Consider the following 17,599-nt stretch of genomic DNA (forward strand, 5'->3'; position numbering starts at 1 on the left):
TAAATACTGTTTAATCAAATCAACTTCCATCAGTACTTTAGTATTTTGATCATGTATGAAATATCCATTCAAGAATGTTAACTTTTGTTTGGTTGCATTATTTACTGTAATGGCAGATTATCAAATTTGCAAATTCAAAGTAATAAGTGTACCTATCAATATTTGAAAAAACTTTCAAAATGGTGCGTGACGTAAAATAAAATATTCCTAGGAACAAAAAAAGTATTACAATAACAAACTGTCAACCATTTCAAAAATCCATAAAACGAAATACAAATTCAGATCAGAGTAAATCATTGATTCCAACGAAATGCATGATACATACCTGCAATAGTTACGAAGTAAAGCATCGGGCAGTTTTTCTCCATTTTAATCCCCATTCCTTTCCATATTCATTACACAGTGCAGTGGATATTTAAATAGAGGAAGGTATGCAGTAACAACAGGAACAAGTGTCATTTATCTTAGGAATGTCATGTTGTGAAGCATGTTGTCTTACTAAATATGACTTAATGCATTCCTCCATGACAGAGGACAAAGATTAACAAGCAACAGCGGTATGTGAATGTCGTTTGGAAGATGAATATCTGTGTCACTAAGCGAAGCATACAAACGTTTAGTCGTTCGTTATACATTCACATTTTTGATAAGATATTTATGTTTCAATAAGTCCTGTTTATTGTTACATATTTCATTATTCAGTGTTGTATGACAACGGAAATTCTTTAGAAATTGGTTAAACTATACATGCGTTACGAGGGTCAATCAAAAAATACGAAGACTTTGGTCATAGCTATGTTACTTAACGTCATATCATTACTAAATTTGGTAGACATAATTTAACAATAGTTTCAAACAATTTGCAAGAAAAAAAGTAAATAAATTCCTTTATTTCTAAGAATTATTCAGAATCTAATCCTGCAAAAACGAGGTCACGGCGCACGGTCACAATTTGTGTTACTGTAAAACGAGAAAATTTGGCGCATACGTATTTTAGCGCAAACGCAAGTGCCAGTACATTAGCGCACTTATATTTTAACGCATGCATCTTTTCTTTAAAAAAGAAAACAAAAAATTTTGTTGTTTGATAAAAGATCACGCCCAAAATTTAGTTCTGTTTTCACTCAAGCACGTGAACACAACGACTTTGATTTCTATCTCGCATGAACGGTAAACTGTCGTTGAGAACAATACACTTACTTTTGTATAAATCATCAGTAGATAGATATGAAAACTTCATTTATTGGCGATGATGTGTAATTTTTGTTTGTAAACAAATTTGAGTTATCGGACTTTGAATTTAACGTGTCGACTTGGATAATACTAGAAGAGTCCCGAAACTAAAAGTGAAATCGAATGCTACATTTACCATGAGTTTCGATCACCATGAGAAAATCTTTTTCACAGTAATTTTACATTTAAAAAACACAAAAATAGGTATCGTCTTGTTTTCTTTATATCCACTAATCAGAGATCAAAGAAATTATGATCAATCATGTATTGTCAGCGTTAACGATCGCCACGCTTAAGTTCTTTATTCCTTCAGACAAATGTCTCATAGGTTATACATATGAACATATACATATTAAATAAACAGTAAGAAAAACAAAGTGCACATAATCAATTTGGATAATTCACATGGAGAGTGTGTTGCTTGTTTGCATAACATAAATATTTACCTAAATTACACAGTTCTTTATTATTAGAGGTAGATAATAACTGAACAAGTTGCTGTCCTTTAAAAAAGGACTACAATACGTGGACCATTTGTATGTGTTTCCAACGAAAACGTGAAAGCCTTAAGGTGTCATAACTGTATTTCAAAACATGGCTTAGCCAAAATAATTCCCGAATTTTCCTTTGAATTGGGAGCGTTTCCGCACGCGACAGGAGCTGAATTTTTTTATGAGATGAAAAACAATGTGTAAGAGGTCTAGCTATCCCATTTTTGTAATAATGCGAGGTCATTTGAATCTTTAATGCTTGTTGTTTCCGGAGGGGGGTGAAAAGGCCCGGGCTTAATTTTCAAGCACATGTGTAACCGAGGTAAACAAAGTATCACGCCTTGCTGGATGCACGTGTGTATTTTGCTAGAAAATTGTAAATGAAGCGTTGTTTAAAAAGATGTCAAGAGGATTTTCTCCAGAAGTTCGTTTTGAATTTTTGATCTGTATGTAGAGTTGTGCAATTTTGGTAAGAATATATAGTAAAATTTAATACTGTAGTGAAACCTTAAGATTATCAGAGATTCCACCGACTCTAGCCCTCTGCTTTTAACCACTAAATTTGTACGTTATATTACGTATACATGTATGTATATATGCCCTGACTTTTTATCTCAGAATTTAAAGGATTCATACTTCTAAAATAATTATGATCTATCTATGAATGAAGTTTGCATGTATAGTATCAGGCATTCGGTGAATTCTACTATTTGCGCACACAATACGATTCGCACTACTTTGTTAACTATGCAGTAACGGCTTTGTGTAAATGAAAAATTTCATATTTTGATGCATTTTTCTTGAGATTTTAACTTTTATACAGTGACATAATTATTCAATCATACTTAAATGCTTAAAAAATTTAATCGGGAAGTTCTCTAGCCTCGCCTACTATAAAAGTAAAGTTACATGTGTATTCGGAAAACAACAAAACATTGCAAATTATGCTAGGTGATGCATGTTGTAGTTTCGGCTTAACATTAACTTATTTCATAATACTGATAGTTCATATCATATGCCAATCATTTCTATAAACGTATACTTTGTTTCTGTACTGATTTGTATTGAACATAATTGTGTGTGCATATGGCACGGAATCCCGATCCCGATTCAGTTAAACGTGTGCTAGCTTGGTTCCCTTAGCTACCTATTACGCACAGGAACCAGGCTAGCTCATGCACAGACTGAATTTTCCCCATAGCATCCGGTTTAACCTCGCTTATATATTTTCTGCGTGGACCTCAGGGTTCACGCAATAACTTTATAGACATTTGGTTTTCGTGACTAGTATTTTTTATTATACTTATCTATTAAACTACGAAGCGATGGACAAATAAGTAAAAAAATGAAAATCATCTTCAATTACATTTAAGTTGCAAGATTCACATTTTCGACAATCACGTGTTAAATTATCATACCTCCCTGTTTCAATCTTTAAGTCATGTGAGGACAACCGTAAGCGTGTAATTAATTTACGATATTTTACATGAATTGGTTTCTTAAGGTAAACCTGTAAACAAAAATGATCAACAACGTGTTTATATAATATACATTTTGATGCATTGCTTAATAACATTTTCACCTCGAGGCGCTAAATGGCAGTGGCATGGGGAGAAGCCCAATTTTCAAGGTGCTAATGAGAGATACTAAAAAGCATTTAAAACTGAATTAATCAATCCATGTTTAGGCACCTATACTCGATAACCCATACCGTTTACCTGTGTAGTTGTTTAAACAAACAGAACCGACAGCATCTGAAATCTAAATAAACACTTCCAAATAGCCTTAAAAATGGACTGACGTTATTGTTTTGCAACTTGAAGAAATTTAATACATAATTTAATACATATTAAAAAACTTTGGCGCACTATTAATTTTAGCGCTCAGAGGCAGTTGCGCCAAAGGTGCTACAAATTTGTAGTGCGCCATATTTTCTCGTTTTACAGTATGTCAACTATAAACCATATAATGTTGAAAGTAATATATCTATAAATTGGGCTTAAAACCAAATAATATTGAAACCTCGAATTAAGTTTTGTCTTGGTATTCTATGTTCCAAATAATGACGGGAAATATTGTTTTGTCGAACAGCTATTAGTAACTAAAGACAGATAGTCCTCTTTAGAATTGACTAAAAACATCGACGTCGCCGGACGTCACGGCGCAACGAGAGGTACAAACAAAATGGATTTAACCCAGGAAAAAGCCGACACAAGCTGTAAAAATGCTCAATGGTGCAAAAAATAACACAACAATTATAAGTTTGTACTTAACTGTAAAAAATTTTGTGGGGGTGGTGGTCATTGTATTTTGAATATAAAACAGTCCTAAAAAGAGTAGAATATCTGTAAATATTTGGTCAAAAAAAAAGTAACGTCAACCGACGTTCAGGGTTAGCGTTATCAAGAGATAGAAGGTTAGAAAATGAAAACTTTGAAGAACTAACTTATGATTCTCGAACAAATGTGCAAATGAGATGTTAAGTGGTCCAGAGCAATTTTAAATTGTAAGGAGAAAGGCACAAGAGACTAAGCGTGATAAAAAGATGGGGTTTATCTATAAACTGTGTGTGTTTAATATTGACGTCATGTTTTGAACGTTACCGTGCGCCGTGGTGACAAAACATGTTGTTTTTAAAAAGGGGTAACAGAAATACCGTTTCATCAAATGGACTAAAACTTCGCATATCAATAACATAAGTGTTGGTGCACAGATTAATCTGTTAAATATGACTTTCATGAAAAATATATGATATACAGCCACATTGTCTTCGTATCTTTTGATTGACCCTCGTATATAGAAAGTGCATGTTTGTTTATCTCATGGAGAAACGTGTTATTAGGTCCAGTGATGAGCCTGTCTGTTCCGGGTCGTAAAATATAATCACACACTCCTCCCGCCGACCACGGTGCGTCAGATCATCAGTATGGACATTGATCGCGTTCACCTATTAAGATTAGAATGTTGTAGCGCAGTGTCCGTGTGTATAAAATGTCATACATGAAACTGCTATAACCTAAATAAAAGAATATACTTTTTGTCTCCACTTTTAATATAGATTGGAAAACAGGCTACTCCCTATGTAGAGGAGGATACTTTCAAGTATAAGTCCATGGGTAAGGCACCCGTCAGGTGTAGCATGTTGGGAAACATAAGATCCCGATGATCAATAAAATGAATGACATAGTACTCAATGCAGTCGAGTCTTTATAAAAGTGGCAATCATTGTATCAAAAAAAGGTTTTTTTCCGCTTATGAATGGATATTATAGCAAAAGCTTTCAATTGCGTGGTAACATTTGAATTACTTCCGAATTATTGCCGACGCTTTTTCAATTGACAGTTGGATTATTGTAAATATATAAAGATAATTGTCAAAGAAAAGAAGTTTATCCTTTAATGAAATACAACAAGACATTTTACATTGACGGTAACTGATAATGAATAAGCCACCCTCCACCCCCCCCCCCCGCCCAATTGTTTTTAAACAAACGAACTTCTATGACACTAGAAAATTATTCCCTTGAACACCGGCTTAAATGTGACATAAGCATAGCTGACCAAAAACTTTTGAACACATACTGAAAACATCCAGTCTCAAGATAAAAAATTTAAAAAAATAATATTTATATCCTATTTGTTAATGGCACTGATGAGAATAAGTGCTTTTCATTTTGTTTAACGGTTTTAACATCTATACAATTACCGTCATCACACTCGTATAAAAACGTAAAACTGGTATAACAATGATTTGAATCAAATTTATTATTATTGATTGTCTATTTTGTTTAACTTGGGGAGGTCAAACTGTACACATCCTTTTTTAACTGAGTGTTAAGTATGTACATAAAGAACATTTCTATCAATAAACTCAGGCCTTGAATACGGGTCACACCAGACGCCCGCGTAATTATTTCCAAAATAAACGATCTATTTTTTGTGAAATTTATGTATTGAAAACCCACACCTATAAGGAAACCAAGTCCTTATTGTCTTTCGAAAAACCATCGTCTCAAGCCACGATCGGCACACAATGTGGCTCATGAGATGGAGAGGATCAAAAGAAGATAATTATACAATGTGTTGTAGTTCACGAATGAGACAGGATTATATATACATATTCACAACTGCGAAGGACGAGTTAAACATTCTGTCTCCCGAGTGAAATAACATCTATATCTAACTACAAAACATTGAATTTACTGTTTTTTACCTTTTGTTAGTTCTTTGTTGCCGTTATTAGGTGTCTCTTGTTGATGCTTTTCAAAACAATATTGCGCGGTGAATATAAATCCATAAGAAAGATGCAACAAAACTGCCTTATACAACTTAACATCTTTTTTAGATAACATGAAAAGGAATATTGTCAACGCTTTATAAAACTTGATTTGGATAAAATACAAAATCCATATTGATTTAAAGCGTGTAATGAATTTAAAATCATGTTAGTTTCATAGTATAAATACATGTAAAACGATCTTAAGGAGAGAAGTAATTTCAAGCGGCGAGGTTGAATACTAGAGGTTACATCTGTTCTGGCACTTTTTTTTTTGTTTCCTAATTTTATAAGATTTGTGCGTTTTCGTGCGTTTTTTATAACCTTATACTGTATTAAAACAATTAATTGCGCTCGTTGTTTGTCTTATTATTTTTCCAGTTCTTCAACACTTCTTTGATATACTGCTTTTTCAACTTTGTTTAATTATCTTACTTAAGGTTTTAACCATCAAAATAATGGAACAAATATTGAGGACTACATTGCACCATAGAGCTTGGCATTCCATTATATTATTAATGCCAAGAGGCAAAGTTGCTGATGAACTTGACTTATTGGGAAAAAAAACTATGTTATGAAACTATAGCATGACCTTTCTACTCAATCATTTTTGCAAAACTACGAACTAGTTTGACATTTTCATTTGACAACGCAGCATGTGTTTGAAGCAATTATCATCTATTATGTATTTTGAAATCACGGGAAAGTTTCAACAATATTGCCGTTAAATATGTTCAGTGAAGGTTATAAGGGTCTGTTTCAATTAGTCGACAGCTTATAAATGTAACATTTTCTACGTTGTAAAATTGTTTTCATTTCATACAGTCATAGAGACATTATGGCAGTAAACAGGCTTTTTCTTCTGCTGGTTATAGCGTTTGAACTGTGTGCAAACCAAAAATCTGTAAGTTGTGATTTATACAGTATTTATAAGTAATCGTGTTTTTTCACTATAGCAGCACTTATTAAACCATGTATACATTTTTTTACAATTTGTTCGTCGAAACATATCAATTGTTAACTTTCTCATAGCTAGAATGTTTATTTAAAAAAGGATTAAATAGTATGCTCGATTAAAAACACATTTTGAACATTTTGCCAGGCACAACGTTGTACACAAGGGTGTAATTGGTAACGTAAAAAAACGAAAAGGAATTGTCGTTGAAATAGAAAAAGTTCTCGTGTTTCTTTTGTACATTAACAATGAAAAAATTAACCATGTTTTGTGTCTTTTTTGCATTTTTAAAAGATTTTTCTTTCTTGAAACTGTGTATGTTAACTTTAAAAACAAATATGTCACGTTTTATGTAATGCATGTAACAAACTGAAGTTTTGAAAATGGCATTGTTGTGACATGATTATAAACTGACATTTGATATCTGTTTACATGTATCCCGCTGATAAATAATTTGATTATTTCTTGTTGTGTTTCATTACTAAGTAATTTTTCTAACGATTATTTTCCGCAGTTTATATTCCTTCAAATTGTTAAATTGAGTTTAAAAAACTATGGATTGGAACTTGAAATGACCTATGTAGTAGATACATGCATTATTGATTATAATTCTTTTTTTGGATAAATTGACTCTAATTGTATTTTAGAAAGCGGAAGTTGTGCGCAGACTCGAGAAACCCGCTCTACAAACCTTGGCGTTGAGTGCTTCCCCAATTAACGACACACTGTCTGCCCGTACCGGAGTGTTCATCGGCCCATCCGATACACAGATTCAATTCTCTGGCCAATCAATGAAGATTAATAAAGGTTTGTAAATTGTCATTTCTGTTTAGTTGTAAGATGAGTATGAGTCGGCCCCCTACAATTTCTTTTCCAAATATATTAAGAACGTAAGCTAATTTCTTTACACTTGTTGGATAAAATCAAAGTACCTTTATTTTGATATCAAGAAAAAGGGTCTGGTCACTCAAATTAGGGACCAATATGGCTCTTTTTATCCATTATGATAGTTATTATACTTGAAGCAAAAAAGTGCCTGATCATCTGAATGAAAGTAGCGCCTTCATTTTCAGATCATGTTTAGTTGTCAAAAACTAAAGTCAAGGTCTTATTTCACATTATACAAAAAGATGCAAGACCTTATCGTTGCTTGCAATAAGATTGTGTTTTGTGTCTGTAGTTCAAATTTAAAAGATTTAAGTAAAGATATATCTAAATAGTTGGAAAACAGAGGAGGCTTTATCTTTTGTATATTTGTGTGTTTACATTGTACACTGTTTTTGTTGTGGAAATACCTTAAATAAGATAAAAAGAGTGAAATGTTTATTAGATACAAAAAAAAGTTACATTGTAAAATAAAAGAAAAGAAAATTAATGTTTCAAATATTTTTTTTAAGGGTAATTCATGTAGAATTAATATCATCATTTTGCAAATATAAGTGAAATAAAGGAAATATTTAGACCCATTTACAAAGTGTCGTGTAATTAACCTTGTACTGATACATGTGTATTTCAGAGGAAAACGACGTTTTCTCGGTCCGTCTAACAACCACTGAGTTTAACTTGGAGGCTAACAGCCCGTTTGGCTCCCGGATGCTGAAAATAAAGTCAAATTCAGCAAAAGAAGCCATGAGGATTTTGTTCAATCTGAACTCAAATGCACGTAGAGAAACTAAATTTCATTTGAACAACTGTAAACTTGAAATTGAAAAGCGTGAGAATGGTACCCAAACAGAATACAAAGCTAGAGTGGAGAATTGTGCAGATGAAGATGGATTTGAGAAGTATTTTGTACTCGATCTTAACTTCAAATCAGGAGACGCATCCCAGATATATTCCAAAGATCTTAACGGTCCGGATATTCAGCGAGTTAGCAAATATTTCAAATACGCAAAGACATTTTATACCAGCACTGAAAGAGATACATATTACACCATCCTTAATAACCCTGCACTGGAAGCTGACGAGATTACTATTACAAACTTTCACTTCACTGTTTCATCTAAATCGAATCCTTCTCTTTTTAGTGATGATCTTTATTCTACCTATTACTGGAACTACTATATCTGAATACAAATACCATTGTAAAAAGCATTTCAGCTCAGATAGGTAGTCTTACATGTATCTGGGGAAATCCTCAATTTAAACATGTACAACAAAAATGCATTTATAATTAAATAAAGTTTGATGCTTCCAACAGTTTGTTTGAGCCCCTTTAGATATGCTGCAGCTTTATTCATTTCGCTCAAGTGTTATTATTATACTTTTATGTAAAATACTGAAATCTGATTGGTTTAGACGCAGTTGATAATACGTTCTATCACCCTCAGCGTTAGCAACACACTTGACAACGGGTAACACAACCAATTGTTACATGTGCGTAAATTATGCGCGTACGGTTCGCAATAGAATTCACGTCATTTCAATATAAATGCAGTAAAGTTTTCTTTAAAATGGAGACATTCAGTATAATAAAAAAAAAGTGCCTGTTTGGGAGGGGAAGAGTTGAAATTGACACCCTTCGCGTTGAATGACAATAGTTTTCTCGGGTTGTCAATTTCAACTCTTACAGTTCCAAACAGGCACTTTTTAAATAATGCTCTAATTTTGATTTGAAAATGTAAAACAAAAATGCATTTATGGTTAAATAAAGAATTGATGCTTCCAAAAGTTTGTTTGAGTCCCTTTAGAAATGCTGCAGCTTTATTCATATCGCTCAAGTGTTAATAAACTAATCTTGATATAAACCATCAGAATGCTGCATTCTATACAGTGGTAACAACGTTACTGTTGACAAGCCAATCGTGTTAATTAGTTCGTGTAACGTGGGTGATCGTTCGTGTAATGTGCGGAATCGTGCGTGTATCAGGAAAAATAGTTTGCGTTTTTTACCGTGCGTGTTCGTGCGTGATCGTGCGGTTTTTTCGTTTTGTAACTTTTTTTACGGAATGTCAGGATTTATTCTTAAAACAACGAGAAGTATTTTTTGTAAAACAATGTGAATTTTAAACTTTTTTATAGAAAAAACATTGACAGTTGTTAGCATTCATTCTCTCTTTCGTGGTTTAATACATTGATCAAGTATTTCCACAGCTAATTCAATCCTTTGTTCGGTCGAGTTTGTTTTGCATAATGTTATAGTCAGCCTATATCAAGCATCCATTGTGTCTTGACACATAATTTTAATCATATTAGCAAGAGCGACACGTTGAATGAAAGCGGCAAAGCTTACCCACTCCTCTGTTTTAAACTAAACGATTATCCCAAACGTTTTTCTTTCAAATGAGAATACGATACGCATTCCTATCTGGTTCATTGTGTAAACATTTGTTTGAAATAATTTTTATAGACGCTTTAAAATTCAGAATAAATAGAAATAAATCAAATATGTACTGTAAATAATGAAAATATCCCATGTGTAAAATCGAACAAATTTACCTCTGTCCCGCATAATTAAATCGTACGTAAGGGACCTGGATTACATAAACAGTCAACTCGTATGTACATAAATTTATATAGTTTATCCAGTATCTTCAATTCATTTACACTTAAGTTATTATTCGTTATGGAGACAAAAAAATTATTTGTGTATGAATCATATATTTTTTTTTTGTATGGATGTGTAAATTGTTTACTCGTAAAATATAAAACAGTGCATTGCTACTGTACATGCCGCTTTTCAAAAAAAAACAAACAAACAAAAAGCAATACAAATCAAAGCAATACGTTTTCTTAATTCTAATCTTAAAAATTGATTTTGATTTTGCGTGTTTAATGGTGAAGAATCGTTCGGTTGCGTGTTTTATCGTTTTTGTTCGTGTATCGTGAAAATTCAGTAAGTTAGTGATCGTCCGTGTATCCTGCGTGATCGTTCGTGTATCGTGCGTGATCTTTCGTGTATCAGAATCGTTCGTGTCGTTTGTCAACAATAACGTTGCTACCACTGTATCACACTGCTTCATTTTTAAGATATGAATTATATTAACAGTTTATATAACATGCTATTTATAAACATATCCTCTTCTATTCTTCCGGGCGTTATTACATGAACTCGGATTTCTCCAGATCCAACCCATTTCATAAATCACACACGTAGCATCGTTTTTTAATGAAGGGGGGGGGGGGGGTAGTCTCATTGAAAAATGTTGACAAACCAAAATCATTGTTTTTTCTTTAAAAAATTCTTTAAATTCTTTAAATTTCTGTGAAGCTCATTTCTCATATTTCAAATTTATTGCCCATGTTCCGTCGGTATAACCGGTATTTTATTACTTTGAATACTTTATTGATAAGTCACAAAATAAATAAAAACAACTGTTAGTTTTAACAAATAAATCAATTGCCCAGTCAATTCGGATGCAGAACAGCAATGCAATCATTTCATAAAATTGTCTAGCCTACGATTTGTGGATAACTTCCATCATTAAGAAAATAAAATCCAAACAATCGCTGTTACACGATTGATTAGAATGATTATGAACGGCATCGTCAGCTGTATGATTTTACTCTTTATATAATTAGTTAATTTTTAAGCAAAAAAGGAGTCTATAAGTATACACTAATGCAATTTTGTTTAAAAGTGATAAATAATCATTTTATTTTTCCATTAGAAAAAAAAAAGAATACAATAACCATGTTAAAAAAATATTTATCGACTTTTTATCAACATTGGTTTTTTGGTTTTTTTTCTTTTTTTTTTTGGGGGGGGGGGGGGTGGGGGAGAGATGAGCCTTATTATTGGTAAGTTGCAAAGCAGTAACAATCATTTCAACTTCAAAGTTATCCCAAATTATATGTCACCGACCTATTATCAATAGCATTTAATAGCATTTTAAAATGAATGAAGTAGCCTTTGACGGGCATCTATCAAAGTCACCGAACGCAAAATTAGACCTAATCTGGATAAGTAATTGAAGAGTCAATGGAGGATTTGTGTGGCTAATTTCGCCGAATGAGTTGTCATTTATACAATTGAATTTTTAAAGTTTTGTAGGTCTAGTTGATTTAATATATTTTCAAGACTGTTCATTGTTACATGCTATTAGAAAATATCATACCATTACAGGCGCCCAGGGGACACGTTGCTTATGAAATTGATAATTTGCAAAATATTTTATGTTTTAAAATTATAGCACGAACAGTTAACTCAATCATTTTTACAAAGTCATAAATAAGGTAAATGTGTTGACTTTTTTAGTGAACAAAGTAACATGTGTTAGTGACAATTATCATGTATTTTGTATTTCGAAATTATGGATTTTTCTGTATAACCCAATTTTCAGCACCATTTCCGTTTAAATTTTTTCAGTGAAGTTTATCTGTGCAATTTAGCTGTCTTGATTAATGAAACTGCATATATTTGTTGTAACTCTCACGTTGTGAAGTTGTTTTCATTTCAGAAAGTCATAAAGCTACATGATGGAGGCAACCCATTTCTTTCTACAGCTTTCTCTAGTTGTTGTACTGACTGCAAACCATAAATCTGCAAGTTGTATTACATTTATATGTATCCATTTTTTTTTTTCATTTTAGTAGTGTTTGTCAACATACGCATAGTTTAGTATTTTATGTCTTATACTTGTTTTCATTAATTTTTACGTAAAAACATTCTGCTTTTAATTTCTTCTTTGTTTTTATTTTTTGTGTGTGTTCGTTGTTTTTGTTGTTGTTTTCGTTTTTTAAACATTTTTGTTATACTTGATAAATATTAAAAAAATATATTTATTGAAGTAGAAAATATCACCGTCTTTCTTTTCTGGCTTAATGATGAATAAATAAAGTTTGCTAATAGTTACATTTTTGGGTATTATTATAATTGTTCATAGATATTAGTTGGTATATAATAGGCAGAACTAAATTTTGTACAGCTATTTCTTGCATTGTTTCTACAATTATATGCTATGCTCTGCGATTTTAATGATATGGTATGAGATTTTAATGCAATGTTAAATATTTGTATTTGATAGTATTAGAAAACAAATAAAGGGCTTAATGATATACAAAATCGCCTCCCTAAGCAGTGTCCTTAACTATTTCGAAGTAAAATGATAAGAAGTCATAGTGAACCACTAATCTGCAATGTGAACATTTGTCCCTTAAAATAAAAATGTTTCACGCCGATTTATTATAACTTTGTTTTTTTTATTTTATGGTATGCAATGGCATGATCTGACGAATAATAAAATCTGCGACTGTATGCTATTGTATTAGATTTCAATGCTATGGTATAAGATTCAAATGCTATGCTATGAAATTTGAATAATATGATATGGGATTTGAATTGTTGTAAAAGAACAGGCGTGAGCTGACTGTAAATGTTGATTATATTTGCTTTGTATTTAAGATAGCTGAAAGTGTGCGAAGACTCGGAAAGCCCGTGCTACAAATACTGGCAATCAACAAATCACTGGACGCCCATGACGGAGTGTACAATGGGGCTTTCAACGGCCCAGCTGAAACAGGGTTTGAATTCACAGGCAGGTCAATTGAGGTCAACAAAGGTTTGTAAACTTTAATTTTTGCAAGCTATTTATTTTTCGTTTATATCTTAAAACTAATCAAGGGGTTTTTGTTGTTTTATTACAAATTAAATATTTTTGCCTATTTTGAATGTGTATACAGGTTTGAGAGCGATCTATTGAACTGCCGGTCAATAGACTGTGATCTATTGGACCGCCGGTCAATAGACTGTGATCTACTGTGAGATACAGGCAAGTGGCCGGTGCAATGTGTATCGTTCCGATCCTCTCAGATTGTCGTTTAACTGTATTCCACCTGTATCTCAAGCGACTGTGTAGTGCGCGGCCAGCGCGCTGGGTTCCGTTCGTTATCGAAAGCAAGATTTTTGTCTTGCCTAGGTAGCCGAGTGGGGAGCGCGGTGGCCGCTCACTGCTAGAAGAATGGGTTCCAGAGGTCGTGAGTTCAAGCCTCGGTCGGGGCGGATGGTGGAGCTCCAACAAAAGTGAATTTCTCTGTGCTTTATATATATCTTTATCATTCACTATGGGCAGGTATATGTCAGTTTGAGAGTTATTGCAATGTTTGTGCTTGTTATATATATATATATATATATATATATATATATATATATATATATATATATATATATATATTCTTCATTACTTCATACTATGGCAATGATCATACAATTAACGTTAGTAATGCTTACAGTAACGAACCAATTCTTAATAATAATAGTAAAATGTTCAACTTCAAAAAGTGTTGCTGAAAATATATTAAAATATACCATCGAAATTAGTACAGGCAACTCGTTATTTTCATCTTTGTGGTATGTTTTTTTATGTAACCAACCAATGATGATTCATACAAAAATTATATTTTTTGCAGCTGATTTATAATTAACGCTTGCGTCAATGTTTTTTTGGTTCTTTTGTAACAAAGCTGAGATGGTAGTTTGATAAAATTATTATAAATATGACGTCATGTCAGCTGTTTTACGTGGTACGCCCATATCGCCGATCTACCATGAAAACTTTCTCCCACTATAAACACGTGCCCTAAGAAGGAGTTGTACCATTGTTGCAACAACAACAACAAAAAGAGAAAAGTATTCACTGAGAAAGAAAGATGTGATTTTCATCTTTAAACACCCTTGGTGTATCATAAACGTAGATTTTATCTAAATCTACAAGTATATTAAAGAGATTTGCATCCATCTTTCTATGTTGCACAAGTTGCCAATGAAAACGTAGGCTTACAACTTATTTATACAAAATACACAATGAAAATATATTAATGAAATGAATTAGTTGTTAAATTCTACATCATACTGTACACGTAGACTCTGATAACGTACTTGAGTAAGGGAATATCTGATGACTGAAAGCTGTATTATCGCGGTGTGCTGACCTCTAGAATCCAGTTTAAGTTAAAAAATTTCTGCTATTTATTGAAATTAAATAATGCACTTTGAAATAGCATTCGTCCTTTGACATTTCACATTCCAAATAATTACTCCTTTCGTTTAACTATCTCGTCTGTCTAAACAGCTGATATTTTTATCTGAGGTCAAAGCCCGTGGTTAAATTATAAATCACCTATTTAGTTTTCAAATTGCGAGAGAAACTCGTCAAAATGACCGTATAGATAGCAAAAATGATAGTAGTTAATTCCATAGTTTGAGTGTCATTGGATAATGAGATAAAATGATTTGGCTTATATAAGAAGGCGTGTTTAACCGTGTAAAGTTGTAAAAGTTTTTGAAGACACAGCAAAACAAGATGGCATTAAAATGGTTTTATGTCTCCATAACAGTGGCCATGTTGTCTGCAAACTACAGCTGTGTAAGTTTCTTATATTTTTACAATTCGTTAACTACAATTTTGTTCAGTTTTAAATGTTCGTAGCTGATCTAGTCATGGATCATCCGCAGATTTTATAAAGCGAGTTTGTGTGTGCAATGTAAATTAATTTGATTTGAAACATTGATCTCCGTTAAGATCATGGTAAAAGTTTGCCAGTAACCCTAAATTTGATTGTTTCCCCATTCAATCAAGATTCCACGGTTAAGCAAATTTGGTTTTTTAATTACTATTAGTGAAGTATTATTCATTACGGTTCCAAATTGGTGAATTTTTAAGGACAATGTTATAATATATACCGACATAGCTCTGCAAAGGTGAACGATCACGTAAAATACAGGGAACAATATGTTTTATTTAGTAACAATCAACATGTCATTTTTTAGAGGAAAAAATGAAAGAAACATGTACATGTAACATTAAATGTTTCCATTATAAGAGACGTGTATCTGTGACATTTAGTATAAGAAATAAGAAATTGAGAAAACTATCCTATCCTATCCTATATCATTGGGTTCATGTTCATTGAAAAAGATTTTTAAATACTAAATTTTTATTCAATACATTTGTTCTTGGGTATGAGAGCTAGGCCTGTACAAATTAGACCTTTTCTATATCATGTTGTAGATGTAGTAACTGATTGAAATATATAATTTTTTTTTCAAATTACTTTGCCTTTGGTGATGATAATTACAAACAATCACATGGTTCTATATTTTAGATTGCTAAAATTCAAAACTAAACAAATTTCCTTATTTTAGATTGCCGAAATTGTTAGAATGCCCCTGCAGCCAACAATATCTACGGTGGCAATGTCTGTTATACCTTTGAATGAAAGCTTCTCTGTGTGTGTTCTTGTTTTCTTTGGACCTTCCGATACAGAGATCAAATTCAACGGCGACACCCTGGAAGTCTCCAGAGGTATTTGTCTTCAGACATTTAAAATAATACCAACTGTTGACAAATTATTTAGCACTATATTTATTCTAATTACTGTTCTAGAAAATGACAAACATTTATATTTTTTCCCCAAAGCCAAACAATGTTGCAACATGTCTTTTTCATTAACACATCTTTAGACTCCTTTTTATTACTGTTTTAGAACATGTAGATGAATTTGAGGTCTACATGGTGAACAATAATGCCAACATGGATAGAAGAATAACCTTAAAGTCGAAATCAAAAGGAGAAACAATTACAATGTATCCAAACTTTAACTACAACCTCCCTATTAAATCAAGCTTTATTGAAAACACCTGCTATGTCAAGATAGAAAAGGATGCAATGGGAGAACGCACAAAATATACAGCTACAGTAACATCATTTGCAGAAAGAGAGGACTTGGAGAATTTGTCCAAATATTTTATTGCATGCATACGCGATAGATCAGGCGCCCGTGTACAATTATCGACACGCCATCTGAATGAAACTGAAAATGAAAATGTTGTCAGTTATTATAAATACCTCGACACTTACTATTCAGGAAGTAAAACTGACAGTTGCAGTGAGTACTATTCGATTCTGAACTATTCCGCGATCGAAGCAGATGGTATCACTGTCGAAAGTTTTGGCTTTGTTTTGAATGTTTCAAGTTCAGATTACTATGGAAACGACATGGCAATTAATCGCAGTTGGTATTATCAGATCGTTTAAAAGCATAATTTGAAATTTGTTCAATACCAATACCTATAAGTTTTGAAATAAACGAAATAATGCTTCAGAACATTGTGTTGTTTCTCTTGTACTACTATATATAGTTTATTGATTTAGATCATTTTTTTTTATTTATTCAAAAATATATACTTAATATAGAAAGTTCAAAAAATTTTAATGCCTGTAATAAGGGTATGTTACAACGCATTTTGGAAAATTAAAAAGGTGTAGACATATTGGATCACGTCGACACACGCTAAAAAATGTACACAGATTGGTCCACATGCATATATGTAAATTTTACAATTTAATTCATGCTGTGGAATGCAATTTCAATGATTATCGTATCCAACACTGGGAGATTTTTAAGAAATTTAGTGTAAGGCTGAATGAAATGGTATTCCATGATATGGTATGAAAGTTAAACAATATCGCTTTCGTATGATTAAAAGTTTCTAAATATTCGAAGTTAAATATTTTCAAAAGCCCAAAAACGTATTTGAAATAGTAACATTTGTTCTTTAAAACAATAATTGACAACTAAAATAAAACAAGAGATGTCTCAATATATGTAATATCTTCAAAGAAAATAAATGTATAATGCAAACAATTTTGTGTTTTTTAAAGTCCAAGGGGAAAAATCTGTCAAATCTTGCTTGATCATACCTGGA

General features: G+C 32.3%; 2 protein-coding genes across 3 annotated transcripts; both read left to right on the forward strand.

Annotated features, from left to right (window-relative positions):
- Positions 1–6,770: 6,770 nt before the first annotated feature.
- Positions 6,771–10,373, forward strand: LOC128171251 (uncharacterized). Its single transcript, XM_052837002.1, has 3 exons — positions 6,771–6,903; positions 7,602–7,761; positions 8,471–10,373. The coding sequence occupies exons 1-3, from the start codon at positions 6,838–6,840 to the stop codon at positions 9,022–9,024; spliced, it is 780 nt and encodes a 259-aa protein (XP_052692962.1). The 5' UTR covers positions 6,771–6,837; the 3' UTR covers positions 9,025–10,373.
- Positions 10,374–13,218: 2,845 nt separating this feature from the next.
- LOC128171249 (uncharacterized) lies at positions 13,219–16,998 on the forward strand. 2 transcript variants are annotated; one of them, XM_052836999.1, is made up of 3 exons: positions 13,219–13,454; positions 16,037–16,196; positions 16,378–16,998. In XM_052836999.1, the coding sequence occupies exons 1-3, from the start codon at positions 13,371–13,373 to the stop codon at positions 16,926–16,928; spliced, it is 795 nt and encodes a 264-aa protein (XP_052692959.1). In that variant the 5' UTR covers positions 13,219–13,370; the 3' UTR covers positions 16,929–16,998. The 2 variants fall into 2 exon arrangements, with proteins under 2 accessions (XP_052692959.1, XP_052692960.1); XM_052837000.1 differs by lacking the exon at positions 13,219–13,454 and adding an exon at positions 15,117–15,257.
- The last annotated feature ends 601 nt before the right edge of the window (positions 16,999–17,599 follow it).

The sequence above is a fragment of the Crassostrea angulata genome, chromosome 2 (genome assembly GCF_025612915.1).
Source record: "Crassostrea angulata isolate pt1a10 chromosome 2, ASM2561291v2, whole genome shotgun sequence".
NCBI classification, from domain to species: domain Eukaryota; kingdom Metazoa; phylum Mollusca; class Bivalvia; order Ostreida; family Ostreidae; genus Magallana; species Magallana angulata.